Raw genomic sequence first — 18,674 nt, 5'->3', positions numbered from 1 at the left:
TTAATCTTAATCTTTTTTATATGAAAATATTCAAAGCCTATGCATTTCCCCCTTAAATATATTTTTGCCTGTGAATGAAATGTTTGGTTTCCTGAGTTTGCCTGCAGGATATAAAAATGTTTATTTTGTGAACTAAGAGGAAACCTACGAAACCATGTTTTTTTTTACTATTAAAAAATTCCAGACTTGATAATGTCCTAAGTTTTCACCACAATCTAATTGCCATAATTTTTAATATGGTTAGATTAAATGAGAGCTCTACCTCTTAGATGAAAATAAAAACAGTCTGTAACACCACAAACACAAAAATGCATTGGCAGAAAACAAGAGAAGTCCAGTCTCAAAGAAATTGAACAGTGATAGGGGACAATATAACTATACGTGATTTTCACGCTTGTCTTATTAACTGTTAAACCTCTCAGGGTTGCATTCAGCAATCAAGACTTCCCATTTATAATTCCTATGTTAAAGGAAAAACAACAACAACAAAAAACCCAACAACAACAACAAAAACAATGCCCTGGGAATTTTAGTCCTTTACTCTCTGTTAGAAAGTCATGAAAGTATACCTTATTGATTTGCTTGACTGCCTACTTTTCCCTCCTCGAGCTGCCATCATGATACTGTAATTGAGATGTGGGTCCTGTATGTGTTCCAGTAGTCAAACAGACTTTAAACCAGAAACCTTCCGGACAGCCAATTAGTAGTCAGCCTACAAGTGTTCACGGCCTGACATATGTGAAAAGAGACTGCATGCTGTCAAACAGATTCACTTAAAAATGCTACATCTCTTTCCAGATCTTTCTAGGGAGGCAGCAACATCCTGAGATTCATTTGAAGTCTGTGGTAATTCTTGTATTCTTTTTCCACTTTAGGGAGGCAAAATTCCCATCAGATGGACTGCCCCAGAAGCTATAGCTTTCCGGAAGTTTACCTCTGCCAGTGATGTCTGGAGCTATGGCATCGTGTTGTGGGAGGTGGTGTCTTACGGGGAAAGACCCTACTGGGAGATGACCAATCAAGATGTGAGTATGGAACTACTCTCCTCCAAGTCTGGACTGAAGTGCTTTGTTCTCTGAGTCAGGAGACAGAACATTTTTCATTTCTCACAATGGCAGTTGCCTAAAAGAAGGAAATACTTTGCTTCTCCTCTGATCTGTTTTGTTGTTGTCAGAATAACCTTTATGCAGAAACTCAAAATAAGTTAGTACAAAGGAAAGGAAGTTACTATTACATAAAAGTCAGTCCCTTGCCAGACAGTGTTAGCTGTACTATAGTGACAATTCACTCATTTAATGTCACTACCATTTTCAAAGATGAAGAACGAGCCATCAGAGAATGAATACTGACAGCCACGTTTTTATGATTTGCATTTGATAAAGGCAGCTAATACTCCAAGCCAAAAGGATAAATGATATTGATTTAATAGTGGATGTTCTTAGGAGATAAAAATAATAATCTATGTTTCTTTAAATTAAAAAATATATAAGAAGAGTTGGATTGTCTATTTAATTTGCAGAAAAGCACAGATTTTTTTCTTATATAGAAAAATAATTCACACTTAGAATAACAGGGACCTAAAATTAAAGGATCTATGAAAAACTCTTCTATTCAAGTTCAGAATGTTTATTATGTGATGCCTGAAACATGGCTCTTTGGTCTTTGCCTTTGTAATTTTCCATTGTTACTATTCAATACAGTCCTTCCCATTTTGGATTACACAGAAATTTGATATTTGCCCTTCAAATAACAACAAGTATGAAAGCAACTAACATTTCTTGAACTCTAACTATGTGCCACATACTGTCTTAAGTGCTTTATCAACTACCTCATTACTTCTTTCTAAAACCTGTATATGGAGCAGTCTTAACTCAACAGCATACTGATTTAAAGCATTTATTTTTCCTCCAATTATTTCTTTCATCCATGCTCTGTAAAATCTCCCACTCCTCTGCCTTTAGGGGTTATTAGACAGAGACTACAGCTCTGCAGCTGCATTTTATTGAAACAACAGTCCCATACCAGTAATTAAGATTCAATTTCAGATATAAAATTTCAAGTCCAGTCTAAATCAAAGTCAATGCCGTATCCATTTCAAAGTGGTTTCCGCATCCACAGAGCCAGCCTGACCCTCACTACCTAGACTGGGAAGGAAGAATGGTCACGTGTTTGCTCCTCTTCCTCCTCCGTCAAAGTTTGTACCTAGGTTTTCCAGAGTTGTCCTTGATGGATATGAAGAAAAGAAAGGGCAGGATTGTTTTTATGTTCGTTTGTGGATGCCTCCTGTCGGTCAGATCCCCGAACACCGGTTTTCCAGTGAGGTGTGTGTCAGAGCTCTTGCACAGACTCCTGGGGAAACCCTCACTCTGCAGGTCACTAGAGGGTGAGGATGCACTGGGACTTCCCACAGCTCCTCTCACTCGCTGCCTTCTCCCGACCTCACGGTCTCTCACCGTACAGTACACGCGTATACATCACTGGCGAGAAACCCCTTCTGGTGGGTTGCTCGGCCATTGTTCCTTCTTTTGAAATATGATTGCAGACTGCTCCAGCCAGCCTGCCTTCTTCAAATCTCTCTGGGTGAGAAACCAGGGTCACACTTCAGCTTTTCCAAGAGTAATTTCACAGCATTCTTCTCTGATAGCAACACTAAATTGGGCTTAATGCATTCCTACTTCTCAATAAGCCTACAGCAAGGCAGCCAACCTCCCCTTTTTGTAGTTACTACAAATTGCTACAATTGGTTTTCTTTGTGTCCCACTCAACTTGGCTTTGGGAGGGAGTGCTGATTTATAGTTCTCTAAATTTAGGAGAACACAGTATCCTTTTTAGGTTTATTATTTTGGGCTAGGGCTATGGTACAAAAAAAAAAAAATCACTGAACTCTTATTATATATTTGACAACTCATCAGAAAGATGCTGTTGTTATTCCTGTTTTTAAGTTAAGAAATGGAGCTTAGAGAGATTAAATGACTTTCTTAAGGTCACAAAAAATAATAATAATCGTTACACCAGAAATTTAAACAGGATTCTCTAAAATTAGTGTACCAAACTACCACACTGTCTCTGATTGAATCAATGTTTACTTCTTCCTTTTGTTTTCAACCAGCAAACCTAGATCAGCCTTTTGAATGAGTATAAAATAGTCAACTCAATACATAATAATTACTCTGAATTTTTAGTCTAAAGGAAGACTACACCTATTTGCTATTTACTATTCTCCAGAAGAATGCCAAACAGTAACTTGAACTATAGCATACTTCACAGTTTGGCTTCCAACTTTTCTCAAGGACTATGTTAATGCGTTCTCGCTAACGTTTGTGAATGTATTTTATTCTGCCATGACGGCAGTGTTTGTTTCTTCACTCAAAGAAAACCTTTACTCTTTATTGGACTAGTTAACTTCTTCTCAAACTTAACAATATTTTGACTTCTCATTCTGTCATTCAGAATTTTTAGTCCTTCTCAACTATGTGTATGATACGTATAGCCGTGTCATCTACATTATTGGCAATTATACCTGATATAGTTGCATCTATCATAAATAAAATTATAGACCACAGTACAACATGAGGTGAGGTGAATGCTCGTAAGTGTTTCTGTTGATCTTAACTGGGTATGCTCATGTTCCTGGAGTTCGCTGGTCTACACTGGCGCACCCTTGCTCTAATCCATGTGGCTTTCATGTTCCTCTGGAGACCTACAGACTAGCCTAGATGTGAACTCATCTGTCAAGTGCCTGAAGGGCCAGAGGGATCCCAAGGGCACCTCCTTCTGTAACATATCTGCTAAAATCACATTAGCCAATCCTGTAATCGAGGGATTGGTCCAGTCATACTGTCTGTTGTGAATGGACAGTATAAAGTCACATGAAGACGGGCATAGAAATTGGGAGGTACAAAGGATTTGGGACACATATATTTTTCTAATTTTAGCCATTTGAGAGTCTTGATATTCCATCAGATAATTAATTTCAAACTATTTAGAAAAATAAAAGGGAATGCTGATATAAATTCTCAGGAAATTATAACAATAAAAAGTAAAATTTTGGTCTTGGCTGGGTTTTCCAAGAATCTAAATACAGTTTACAGTAAATGATTATACAGTTGCAGATCTTCCTAAAATGTCTGATTTTAATAAAATGTACAGTAAAAGCTATATATTTTATCCCAAGTTCACACTCATTAGTGGAATTTAATTTCTATGTATAGCACTAAGTTTGATACCCTCAATTTCTGTCCCAATTTGTATTCAAGAAACATGACAGATCTACTGCATTTGAAAATCATGATCACTGAATATTTCTTTGGAAAAAAATTCTCAAAAAAACAAAACGACTGATTTGGTGTTTTGAATGCTATATCCCATAATCTCTACATTGCAGATACTACCTGATTCTAAAAAGGCATTGCAACATGAAAATATGACATTACCGTACATGCAGAATATTCTAAATCTCTCAGAGGAGACCTTCCACTATGTGAAGGAGACAGAACGCTGCAGTCAGTTTCTTTTGATATAGGACTGCCTCCGTCATCACAGAGAAAAAACCATAACAACACATAATAAAAATAAACCAGAATGACTAAGATAATTTTAATATCTGACCATGAACTCCATGAACTAAGATAATATCCTGAAGTCAGTAGAAGCTTCTTTATTTGAGAGAATACATTTTAAATGTTAACATTTTTCTGAACTTAAAATCAAAACCAAAATAAGATTTATTAGCATGGCATTTTTATATTTAGTGACAGTCTTTCTCTTGTATTTATTAGGAAATGTATGAATACATAGAATATACTAAGCACATAGATTATAAAATGTTTTAAAAACTAATTTATTGGCACCTGTGTGGCTCAGTCATTAAGCATCTGACTTCATTCAGCTCAGGTCATGTTCCCAGGTTCCTGGGATCAAGGCCCGAGTCAGGCTCCCTCTTCAGCAGGAAGCCTGCCTCTCCCTCCCCTACTCCCCTAGCTTGTGTTCCCTCTCTCGCTGTCTCTCTGTCAAATAAATAAATAAAATCTTTAAAAAAAACCCTCATTTATCTTTCTCAATCTTCTCATGTGAGAATTACTTGAATTACTTTTCTTCTTCTTCTTTTTTTTTTTTTTCTTGGTGACATTCAGTTTTCTACTACTATTTCTGTTGGCCTAGATCTGACTCTAAGACAGCAAGAATTTTTGACCCAAAAAGATGTCAACCTACTTTGTACTGGGTGTGCTTCTCATCCTCTTTCTATTCTTCGTTGTAATTACTGATATATATAGATATACATCTGGTATATGTATCTTTTATCACTGGAATAACTACTGTATGATAGCACACAACATGTTATAATTAACCAAAGTATGAAGAATTCAGTTTTCAGGTAAATATTGAATATTACCAAGATTTGACAGTGAACAAAGTATTTGACTTTTAGCCTCAGTAAAATGAGTGTATTTGACAAATATTGGTCTTTGAAGATAATATTAGTCTTCTGAGGATAATATTAGTCTTTTTAATGCTGCCTGCCCTTAAATGAAAGTAATTATTTTAGTGACTGGTAACCTCATGTTAATTCTTATCCCTTTGGAAAAAAGAGATCCATAAAGAAATATCAATATTTAACTTCAAAAGCCCTGTATCTTGCTATTTAACAAAAATGACAACAAAAATAAGAGACAAAAATCTAGAACTGAAAGCCAGTCATTTTGGGGGCACCTGGGTGGCTCAGTAGGTTAAGCTTCTGCCTTCAGCTCAGGTCATGATCTCAGGGTCCTGGGATCAAGCTCCACATCAGGCTTTCTGCTCAGCAGGGAGCCTGCTCCCCCCTCTCTCTCTGCCTGCCTCTCTGCCTACTTTTGATCCCTCTCTCTCTGTCGAATAATAATAAAAATAATCTTTAAAAAAAAAAAAAAAGAAAGCCAGTCATTTTGGAATCTATAACTCTTGGTCAGTTGTAGTGATTATACAAGGGAGTGGACTTGAATAGAGAGAATTCTTTTAACTTTATTTTATTTTTTTAGTGTTCCAAGATTCATTGTTTATGCACCACACCCAGTGCTCCATGCAATACGTGCCCTCCTTAATACCCACCACCAGGCTCACCCAACCCCCACTCCCCTCCCCTCCAAAACCCTCAGTTTGTTTTTCAGAGTCCACAGTCTCTTGTGGTTCATCTATACCTCCGATTTCCCACAACTCCCTTCTCCTCTCCTCCCAATGTCCACTGTGTTATTCCTTATGCTCCACAAGTAAGTGAAACCGTATGATAATTGACTCTCTCTGCTTGACTTATTTCACTCAGCATAATCTCCTCCGGACCTATCCATGTTGATACAACAGTTGTGTATTCATCTTTTCTGATGGAGGCATAAACTCCATTGTATACATGGACCATATCTTCTTTATCCCTTTGCCTGTCGAAGAGCATCTTGGTTCTTTCCACAGTTTGGCGACTGTGGCCATTGCTGCTATGAACACTGGGGTACAGATGGCCCTTCTTTTCACTACAGAATAGAGAGAATTTTTAAGATCCCTTTAATCTCTGGAACTCTACGGATCTAAGATTGATGTGCTAAGAAAAAGACATACTCAACATACCTTTGATAAATATTGGAAACAGAAATAAATCCTACAAAAAATTGGTGTATCTGGAACTATTTCTGTAGTATCTGACATTTTTTCCAGGAATATATATTTAAACTTTAGTACTTCTGAAGAGCATCATATCTCACAGTAACAAAATAACTCATATGTGAGATTTCAAGTAAATACCTAATAACATAAGCGCTCGCAACCTAAGTAGAACTTAATTCATCAAAACACAAAAATCTGATTCCCTGGAGTAAGATTCATAACTTTCCCATATTATTTCCTTGGGAAATAATTCCAATGATGCGACTCCTCACCCTGATAGGAAGATCACAGATTTGCTTGCCAGAAAGATTTCAGTGTAAATCTTACCACTGCTGCTTCTTGGCTGTAAAGATGGGCAATTACTTAACCTCCTGGAGTCTCAAGTGTTTCATCTATAAAATGTGTATAATAATGTCTATCTTGGAAATATATGGTAACAATAAATGCAGAAAATACATGTACAGTTTGTATTATGGTACCTATGATATAATACCTGGGCCAGTCTAAGTCCTGCAGGAAGCCTATGCCAAGAAGGAATTCGATATACATTAGTACCATGAAAGAGCAATTCTTGTAAGGAAGAGGGATGAAGGATAGCTTGGAGAGATGTTAGACTGTGGTAATATTGCCTGTCATGGGAATCACATAGAAATGAGCCTATCTTATTATCCCCGCCATGCTCAATAACTGACTGGAAGTAACCCGTGCAGAGCTTGGCATTGGTGTAAATGGGATGATGGCTTTGGAACGTTTAGTGCTGAGGGTTGTTGATCAATTACCATGTAGCAACTAAAGATCTGAGAGACAAATTGTCATGATTGCTAGGCTCTGCACCCTTTGCAGCACAAACCTACTTTTCCCCAGCCAAGTTCCGGGAGCATCTGTTTCATGGGTCCGTAGATTCTGAAACTTCCTGAGGGGAATCTCAGAAGAGGCCCGTATGGAATCGCTGTAGTCCCTGTGGTTTCAGTGGATCTCAGGACCTCAGGTCCTTTGCCTCTCCTTCCTCTACTATCCAGTCTGGATTCCCCTCATTTACCAATCTGGCAGGTCATAGCGGCTGAACTGACAGCCTGAATACATCTTTAATTCTTGGGGGTTAGCATTTTCAGGCCACAGTTGTTACAAAAGAGTAACAAGAAGCCCCAGGTGCATCAGCTGGGTTCCACAGGTATTTTTCCCTGCCGCAATTGTGTGAAATCAGCTTAAATGCCCTATGGATGGACGTATGATGAGCTACCTGTAGTGACTGCTGGAACCAGCTTGAACCAGCTTGCACCAGCGAGCAAATTTTCAGGGAGCTCATGCTGATAGTTTGCACTTGATATGGAGGGAGTCTTCATACCACATAAACAAGAAAATGTTACAAATATGCTGCCCCCCCCCGAACCCCCAAGGAGAACCAGTGCATCAGTGAGTATGTGATACTCTCACACATTCTTTCCTAGGAAGGCCATGCCCTCATTGAGAGATACGCTGTGGGGTGCAGTGTTTGTGGATCAAGCATTGTAAAGCTTGTAATGCTGGCTGAGCCTCTGTGAGTGGCGAAAGCAAACTGTACCCAGAATGTGTACATATATATATATATATGAATGACAGGACAAAACCACTGACCTTGAGATGAGAAAATGGGTCCAGCAGAGTTAGTTTGCTGCAAGTGAAAAGTGTCATACTGGGTACTCAGTATTGAAGTTTTATGTATTAAGAGAAGCAGCATTTTTTAAAAGATTTTATTTGTTGATGTGCGAGAGAGAGAGACAGATGGTGACAGAGAGAGTGAGAAAAAGAGCCCAAGAAGGGAGGAGAAGGAGAAGCAGGCTCCTGCTGAGCAGAGAGCCTGACCCAGAACTCCATCCCCGGACCCTGGGATCATGACCTGAGCCGAAGGCTTGACTGTCTGAGCCACCCCCGGGCCCCAAGAAACAGCATTCTTAAAATTATGTTCAGACTGTGGATGTACACAATGCCAAGGAAATGCATAGTTTAATACTTCAGATTTGGGATGCCTGGGTAGCTCAGTAGGTTAAGTACCTGCCTTCAGCTCAGGTCATGATCCCAGGGGCCTGGGACTGAGTCCTGCATCAGTCTTCCTGCTCAGTGGGGAACCTGCCGCTCCCCCTACCTGTGCGCTCTCTCTCTCTGACAAACAAATAAATAAAATCTTAAAATAAAATACTTCAGATATAGTGCATATGAACTGGTGCCAGACTATCAAACTTCTGGTTGTCTCTTTTTCTTTTTTCTCCTTCTTTCTTTTGTCTATCTTAACCATCCACATTAACACATGCAGTAGCAATAAGAAAGTCAATTGAGATTATGATTCACTTGGTTATATGTTATAAACTTTATGAGAAAATAAATAGTCTAAATTGCACTTTGATAGATTTCAAGCATTTTACTACCAGAATACACATGCCATTCATTTCTCTTCCAAACTATGAAGGAAACAGTAGTTAAAAAAAAAAAAAAAATCAGTGTATCTAAATATAAAATCTAAAGTTATAGTTTAAATGTACTTTGAAGATAAATTCTAAAGATAAATGTAGAGTTAAATTCAGTGATCTAATTTCCTAGACCAAGTACTTAAGTTAACTTAGAGACATAATATTATATTTCTATATATAAATTTACCTGAAAATAAAATTAAGTAATATATTCTGGAAGTAATTCCTCAATCAAATAACTTATAAAATTCCTATAAAACTAATGACTTGGTTTAATTTATTCATTTCAGAGTCTCATATGAAAACTAGTTGCTCAGTGGAAGAAAGACAATGTTTAAAAATGTAGGTGCTAAAGGAAAAATAGAGCTTTTTTATAGCAGCTTTGGGAAAAAATTCATTATGAAATAAATCAGGTTTTAAGTAAGTAAAAAGCACTGTTCTCACTGAATAGTGCAATATTTCATGACTTAAATTATGTTAGGACATTTTATTCTGGTACATATATGTTATTAAAGATAATATCCACTGACATCAGCAATGAGAAGTCTTATGATAAGCAAATTAATACAAAATGAATGTCCCTCAATATGTAAGTTCAAATGGTACTTTTAATTTTTCATTTTTGCTCTTTTATTTGCTCACCAAAGAGAATAATTATTTTCTCAATTTATTTGGACATTTTTCTTTTGTAGTTAGTATCTATTTCTCTTGAATCTGTTTTTTTTTAATCATTTTATTTTTCAATATTTATGAACTTTTACACATTAGGTAGGCCAACGATATGTTACTGTTTTTGTAACAGTTTCTACCATGGTTTACATTTTAATTTTTTATATTGTTTTTGAGTTCACTAAGGTGGTAGGTAACTCTCAGGAATTTTGCTCATAGTTATTCAGTTATTTATCTGACCATTTGTTTTTGGAGTCCTGGAGTACTTTTTAGTCCTCTGCCTGAACTTAATTATTTGTACTTCTCAGGAACTTTTATTGTATGCCCTTCCCAGGGAGATATATGCCATGTCTGACTTCAAATTGTGACCAAGTTATGATGACTTTCACATTTACATTATCATATCTAATATCTCCTGCAGCCTAGCCAGATTCCTACAAATTGCCATTTAGGTATTGCCCACTCGCCCCAAATAAAACAAGCCCCAAATTATACTTGTCAGCATTCTCTACCCCATAAATGTGTTTGCCTAAAGTAAAGAGCAACAGCCATCCGTGTGAGAAGTCTGAACTTGCTTTATCTCAGATACATTCTCTCCTCCCCCTCTACCACTATATCATAAATGTCCCTTCAATATGCCATTTCATCTTCGTTCCATGTGCCACTGCTTTTGTTCAAATGTTATTTCCTTTATCATTGAAAGATTGGTTTCTTTCCAATCTTTCAAAATGTTTTTTGTAAATTTCCTATTCTAATTATACACACACACACACACACACACACACACACAATTTGTCAGGTCATCTCTAAACTCTGTCAAAAAATTCAATTAGCTTTAATTGTTAAGGAAATATTCACAATAGGATTTTGAGAAATATGTTATTGTTGTTGGCTTTAGTATCACTTAAATATTTAAATTTTCTAGAATGAAACTTGTATTATGTTCAGAAGCATAAATGAACTTCTTCTTTAGTGAGACATTTTCATGATAGCAGCAACATTATGAATGTTTTCGATAAAACAGTTTCACAATACTCATATGCACGGTTTTACTTAAAAATCAGTGATGTTTGTTTATAATACCTGTGCTACTTAGGCAGTCTTTCCAAATTCCTGATAGAAATCAGTAGATGATAATAAACAGACAGACTTTGACATTATTAAATGATATATGAGACAGTTATGCTAATTTAGCCTTGACTTATCCATCATTTACCATCCGAAAGTCTCTTCTGAAGTAAAATTGCAGTTCTATTACTTTAAAAAATATGCCCATAATTGTCATTAAAAAGACATTAACTTTTCAGAAAAATCACTAATAAATGTAATCCCTGTTTGATTCCAGAAAGCAAGGATAAATAAAATATGAACATTATTTTTATGTCAATTAATTTTACAAATCACCCTTCATCAAGATTTTATGTAAAAATGATTGCCATTTATTTTCCTTATGATATGTGAAGAAAACCTTTGTTTTACATTGTGATAACATATTTACTTTTTTATGTTGCTTCATAGCAAATGGAAGTAATCAGATTTTAAAGATAGTGATGCTTGTTATTACTGCAAAAGTAAGACCGAGAAAGGATGAAAGTTGGCTAATAGGAAATTTCTCAAGCTGCTCTGTACTGAATTTCTGGTGTTGAGTATGGTTCTGTTTTGCTTTACGCAGGTGATTAAAGCAGTGGAGGAAGGCTACCGTCTGCCAAGCCCCATGGACTGCCCTGCTGCTCTCTATCAGTTAATGCTGGATTGCTGGCAGAAAGACCGAAATAGCAGGCCCAAGTTTGATGAGATCGTCAACATGTTGGATAAGCTGATACGTAACCCGAGTAGCTTGAAGACGCTGGTTAACGCATCAAGCAGGTGTGAAGCCAGACTTGAGAGATTTTCTTCATGTAGTTAATTCACACTGATGCCATCAACATTAAACCAATAAAATCATTTTTTATATATGCTGATCTATGGAGCTATATGACACTAATTAATCTAAATACAGTTTTTGCATAGTGTTACGCTCTTAAAATAAAATATTATTATTAAATAATTTAAATAATTAAAAAGTCGATGCCTCATCTAACAGGGAAAATGCCAGTTTCAATAAAATGTTTATTGTAGCCAAGTTTAGGTACATTAAAAAAAGGAAATGAGAGGTGCCGGGGTGTCACAGTCGGTTAAGCATCAGACTTCCTGTGGACTCAGGTAGTGATCTCAGGGTCATGAGATCAAGCCCCAGGTCAGGCTCCCTGTTGATCAGGGAGTCTGCTTGGGATTTTCTCCCACTTGTGTGCTCTCTCCCACTTGTGTGCTCTCTCTCTCTCTCTCAAATAAATAAATAAATCTTTAAAAAGTATTTTTAAAAAGCCCAAATGTGTGTATTTTGATGTGTTTTGGATCTCACACAGGTGTGTATAGGGCAAAATAAGATTATGAGATCACACAGAAAAGCCAAATAAGCACAAATAAGCATCTCATAAACCAGAGGTATCTAACAATAATTACTCTTTGATTTCTTTATAATAGATTTTAAAGTCTGTCATATTTTATGAACAATGACAACTCCTTTAGAGATTCTTTGCTTTTATTTGGTTGTATACAGATATTTGGCTAATCATCTAGTGAAGTTGCAACAAGACTTAAAGCTGATAAATGAGTTATTTGTGGAAAAAGATTGGTATGAACAAATGAGCATTTAAAAAAAATTCTGAATGTGCATGAATACATCTAAATAATCCAGTATATTTGTAAAACATGCTTTTCTTTTTAACCTGATTAATTACATAATTATCGTTTAAAAAATTGATTCTATACTTTAAAAAAATTGCAAGATAGTTATTTTCACTATATTTGAGGCAGTTTTTAATTTTTACAAGAAGTGTGACCAAATTGGCTGCCTATTCGCATGAACTAAATGAGAAATAATTTGTTGACAAAGTTACGTAAGTCCTATGATTCTGACATAACATTTGTTTACTAGGCAAAAAGTCATTTTTAAATACAAATGAGAAATGAATCTTCAACTTCTGTTCAAGCGCCATTAACGTTCTGTAGTAGCAAGTGGTGAATTTTTCTTCTTAGCAGTTATTCCTGAAATACGTGCTTTTTAATTATTTATTATCACGTAAATACTAAGCATTTCTTTCATCTACTTGTTTGAATTATGTTGTCACAAACGGACATAAAGAAAGGAACCCGTAAAAAGACATTAGATATTCTAGATTGCATTAGTTTATATTGGTATCATTATAGATTAGGAGCAGTTTAAGAATCTCCAAAAAAATTTCATATTTTTTGTGTGCAATATATAGAATGAGCTGGCTAGGTTTCATTTAAACAGATTTGGCTTAAGACTATGCCATTTAGTAGCCATCTTTTTTCGGGCATCTACAAATCTTAATTCTAAAAGGCGTTAGTCCTTATTCATTGTCTTTTCCTTTATTCTCATCCATGTCAGAAACATGGTGATTTCTGTAAACATGTAGATGATGTTTGAATATCTCTCAATACACTGAAATGTTCTCTTTCAATGATTTTGGTCTCTGTCCTACCTTGAACTCTTCTTCAAATGGTCATGTTCTAGAATTTGCTCTTACTAAAAGTTGCAACTCTTTCAGAACTTCAACTTCAGGATCCTACTTTCCAAATATTTCTTCCTGTATTTCTATCTTCATCAAATCTTTGACTCCCACTTCTTAAAGGCTACCAATCACAAGATACCCATTTATTCACCCAGATAGTCACGTGTCCATGTTGTGTTATGCTGTAGACTAGGTGCTGATTATACAGCTTTGAGCAACGCACTATTGGAGGAGGGAGATATTGAACAAAATAAAAACATTAAAGGACAACTTTGGTTTTGCAGTAGAGAGTAAGAATAGAAATTTGGGAGGGTAACTCTGAGGCTAGAGTAGTTGTGAAGGTAAGACATGTCTTACACTGACGTGGCAACAAATGAGATAGAGAGGAGTGGTCAGATGTGCAATGTACTGGAGGTAGAATGGATAGTACACATAATGGTGGATTGTGAGGAGACTGAGGACAAGGCTGAGTGAACTGTTGGATCATATACTAGAGTAGGGAAGACTTCATGGGGAAGGGATGTGAAAAAGATGAGAAATGAGGTTTCACACATGTTGAGGGGATATTCCTATGAGAAATATGGAAGTATAAAGTAGCTATATGAATACATGAGAAACCTAGGCTGAAAGTAAAAACTAGAGAAAAATAGATGCTGTGTGAAGCATAAAAGTGGGTGAAATTGACTAGAATGGAATTCTAGCCTGAGTAGAGAAGATATAGGGCCAAGTCCTAGGTGCCTCCAAATTTTAAAGTCAGGAAAAGAGGTAACAGGCATTTATTACTGTAAATTAACAAGTACCCTTATGTAAGAGCATAAAATTGAAGGATAAGTAAATTCTGAGCTTCCTGGAAAATTAGCATAAATGAACTTGAGTTTCTCTAGCAAAGTCTAAGAGCAATTGGCTTTACACAAATTATCCTTTATATCTAATTTTGGCAGCATTTTCTGTATTATTTTTACAAACAGAAAACAATAATGAGAAGCAAAATCTAAATCACCACATGGAATTTTTAGCTAATGTTTCATATCACAGAACACTTGCTTCTTAAGTCATTATAAGTTTTCGTTGACCACAGGTAGAATAAAAATCTGAATTTTGTGTTCTATATTTTGAATAATTTTCTTCCATTTTAGTATATGTTTCCCTATAAATATAAACACAAAGCTCCACTGATTGTGTGCTAATATCACAATTTGCTATAAAAGAGTTAAAGTGTTACTCTTAATATTGCTATTTTCTGTGTTTTAGGGTATCTAATTTATTGGCAGAACATAGCCCACTGGGATCTGGGGCCTACAGATCAGTAGGTGAATGGCTAGAAGCAATCAAAATGGGCCGGTATACAGAGATTTTCATGGAAAATGGATACAGTTCAATGGACGCTGTGGCTCAGGTGACCTTGGAGTGAGTAATTTTTCTGATAATTTTTACATAATTCCTGGGGCGAGAAAAATTGTTCAGAATCCAATCTGGATGAGGTCAAGGGAAATCAGTTAACCTTTGTCCATGTGTGACAGCTTTCAAAGAAGCCTCTTCTTTTTTAGCCTGTATTGTTAACAACTGCATGGTTAATGCTACTTGTGGCCAGTATCTTTGCTTCTTTGCTTCAAACAAATAACATTTTAATATTGGAATAATTGGAATAACAGCTCCTTGGCAAAATACTGGCATTTTGTGTTGTGGAAAAGATGTTCTTTTGACAAAGTTTTTATACTGGTACTTATGTTATATGAATGTAATTACAAAACAAACTGTAAGCACAATTGGTGTGGCTAGTCCTACATAATGACAAAACATTTTCTTAAAATTTGGCTATGATGAATATCTGGGTAGCAACAGCTCAAACAAAGCTTCCCAGGCAGGAATCTCATCTAATCTCTAACTGGTGCACCTTAATTCTTGCAATACAAGGATATATTAGATTCTGCCTCTGATTTGTTTTTTGGTACAATCTCAGTGGAACCAATTGTGCCCTTTTCTGTTTGCACGTTTAAAATAACATTTATCAAATCTTATAAATAAAAATCACTAGAGTTAAATATTAAATTCTTTAAGGCTGTAAGTTGTTTGTATTTTATTATATACTCTGTATGTGTAATTATTTTAGCCTAATATTTGTTATTTGTGAAAATTATCTGTTGTTAACGGTGGTTCCATCTAGCTTACATTAACATGAATAATGTTTTAACCTGTGAATATAACAACTTACTTTAAATTACCTGTTGATTCAAAGGTTAAAATATTGTAAGGATTAGAACATGGTAGACCATTCTAAAGCACTAAACCACAGTCCTTATTCCATTACTTCATATAATATGAACATTGAGCAATTGTCTCTCACCATTTCTATTCTGGCATTCTTTTCTTCATTGAATTCACAGTCCATCCACACAAAAGGTAACAGGGTACCATCATTTGTCACCAGATAATGTCATATTCTCAGCCTTTCTCTTCCTCGTATCTATAACTATGGGACCTAAACTCACTACTCAGCATGCTCTCTCAATTTGCTGAATTTCATCTTCACCCTCACCTCCAAATTGTATCTATTTGACGACACCTATGCTTTGCCCATTATTTCTTTGAATGCTCAAAGAACTCATTTGTGCTATATTTAAAATAGTAAACAGAAAATTTTGCTGATTATTTAAAGCTATTTTTACATGATTGCTATTTAATTTTTCAGTAAAAATGGTCATTTTAATTTATTAAAGTCATTTGTCATTTTATATTAAAATGATACTGTAGGTATTTCTTCTACCCAATGTCAGATTACTTGTAAATATATAATAAAATTATTTGCATTAAGTGATGTCTCTCTTTTTATTAAAATAGCACATATACATAGATATGTATATATTTACATCCACTATTTTTTGCTTCTCCCTTCACAGAATTGTTTTAAACACAAATAATGGTTTTTGCATTAACTATCTCTCTTTTAGTTTATCTCTTTGGGGCCCCAAATATGTTGACCACTTTAACTAACGTTATTTTAGTGTTTCATTTTTTATTGCTTTTAATTATTTTCTTTTGACTTACTTGTTGACTCCTTTCTCCCCAAACTCTCTCCATTTTGTATGTTTTATTTCATGACTTAATAGCTTTCTATTATCTTCTAATTGGTTCTCTACCCCATTTCTCTTCTCTAGTAGTTTTTGTCTGATCAGTTTTTCTCTACTTGGTTCTGCTTCTTCCCTTTGTCTCTATTGCGTTGGTATCCTGTTGCCTCTTGTTATATTGCCACCTTTCAGATATTCTGTCTTTTAATTTATTTACCTTAACTGGAATAGTAAAATGAAATTAGGAGACTCGCTAACATCATCCTGCTCAGAGATATTGGTCTCCATGTGTCGGTTGCTTCAGGTTCCTGGGCAGATAATTGCCCATTCCTTTCTAGAAACTGAGGCAGCAAACCTCAAATCCAGTGAAGTTGATTTCTAGCAGCTTTAAATATATGTCCTCATTTATTATTTTTTAACCACATTTTTCCTATTTTATAAGAACATATTTATCAAAACATCATTTAAATAACTCACAGAATAGTGAGTAATCATTTACTTGCTTGGTCAGGAATATAAGAGAAAGGTTGTCTGTGTATTTTGCTTGCCTTTCACCAAAAAAAATTACTGAGGACACATGGCAAAGTTGCTGGGTTATCAGCAGAGAAAAAGACAAGCTCTTAAATCTTTAGATAATGATTTTTTACACATGGTCTTTACCCAATATCCAAACACTAATTTTATGGAGGCTGCATAATGTTATAATAATATAATAAAGTATTATTGTCAGTGTTATTGCCAAGGCATAATAGAAACTGAGAACTGGAAGTATACGTGTGATAAATGCTTAGATGGGGGAAAAAGTTACGATCGATTACTATAAGGCAAGAGATCAAACTGCCATATACTTAAACTAAAACATTATGTTAGAATTTATGCCATCAAATTTGTTCTCATAGTGGACTTAGAAAAAAGAATAGAAAATATTACAATTTTTCAGAATGGCATACTTTGACAAAAATTTTCTTCATAAATGTTTAATTTTGTTTGTGATTTCCTCTTTCTTTCTTCTTTCTTCCCTCCCTCTCTCCTTCCTTCCTTTCTTTCTTTCTCTTCCTTTCTTTTTTTCTTTTTTCTTTCTTTTTTTTTTTTTTTTCTCCAGCACACGCATATATGGCTTAATGTGGAAAGGAAATGAGAAACTTAGCAATATTAGAATTAAAATGTATTCAGCAATGGGGTTTTCAACCTTAGGAGTTTCTGTCTGCCATTCTCTGTGCCTAAACCTTGCTATTCTGTGTATAATACACAGAACAATTGTTGTGGCAGTAATAGTGCAATCTGTACTTTGGTGTGTAAATGTAGGGACTTCTGGTTGATGGGGCAATTATAAGCTTGTGGCGAGTTGCAAATTGATTCCAAAGATCTGTATTAAGGACAGTAGTACAGCTGCTTTTTTAACTTGTTGTCAGACCAGTATTGTCAACTTTTGATTATTCAGAAGATGAACAAAATCCAACGAATTTAAATATTATGCCTATTGTATATAAATTTAAGAGATTTATGCTAGTACCGTTTATTAAAATGGTGTCTTAGACTATTAAAATGGAAGTTTTACAAATTTAGGGCTAAAATGTATGCACACTAATTCAAGTAGATTTCTTATCAATAAAGACATCATGCATAATTTACTATATACCTAAAATACACACAGGAGTACTTACTCTCCTCTGCATTCTACATAATTAAGGCAAAGTGTTTAGTCTAGCTCATAGTTTGTAGTTCATAATGAAGCTAAAATTTCTAGTCTAGTTTATAGTCTCACTATGTCTCACTCACTGAAAACCATGACCAGTCATGGTTAATCTTTGCCAAATGTAGATATATTTATCTTGTATAGTAGATACATAAATGATTGTCAGGATTCTTCTAAAGGAACCAAAAATTTCAAACCTACCACTGCATGATCAAATTATGACAAAAAGAGTAAACACTGGGATTTAGTGAATATCTATTAATCTCTCTTCTCCCTTCTCCTATCCAGCCAGTATTGGTAGAGTGATATGGCTAAAAGTTGTGTAAAGCAGAAGGGAGAAGAAGTGAGGGAATGACTTACCCATAAATGAATGAGCTAAATCCTGAATAATCAAGAGTTGCTCCAACCTCAACTAGACACCTCTTGCTACTCTCTGTTTTTCATTCTGCCATTTAGTATCATAGCATCAGTGTTTTCCATTGTTTAATATTATGAATTAACATTTTAAAATATGCTGAAATGTAATTACATCAATAACAATTCATTATATTTGCAGCTTTTCTAAAACTGGTTGTGTTTGGTTGACAAAAGCCAA

At 35.3% G+C, this 18,674-nt stretch overlaps 1 protein-coding gene across 5 annotated transcripts in view; it reads left to right on the top strand.

The window, feature by feature from the left end:
* Positions 1–18,674, top strand: part of EPHA5 (EPH receptor A5) — a 355,011-nt gene that overhangs the window by 323,278 nt on the left and 13,059 nt on the right. For all 5 annotated transcript variants that reach the window (XM_004764303.3, XM_004764299.3, XM_004764301.3 and 2 more), the window contains 3 exons: positions 876–1,025; positions 11,413–11,606; positions 14,570–14,725. In XM_004764303.3, the coding sequence (XP_004764360.1) occupies positions 876–1,025; positions 11,413–11,606; positions 14,570–14,725 (500 nt within the window). The remainder of the gene's footprint in view (positions 1–875; positions 1,026–11,412; positions 11,607–14,569; positions 14,726–18,674) is intronic.

Source organism: Mustela putorius, unplaced genomic scaffold (genome assembly GCF_011764305.1).
Source record: "Mustela putorius furo isolate JIRA1106 unplaced genomic scaffold, ASM1176430v1.1 tig00000430_pilon_pilon_pilon, whole genome shotgun sequence".
Classification (NCBI taxonomy): domain Eukaryota; kingdom Metazoa; phylum Chordata; class Mammalia; order Carnivora; family Mustelidae; genus Mustela; species Mustela putorius.
Note: the sequence above shows the minus strand (reverse complement) of the source record. Positions and strands in the feature narration are given on the sequence as shown.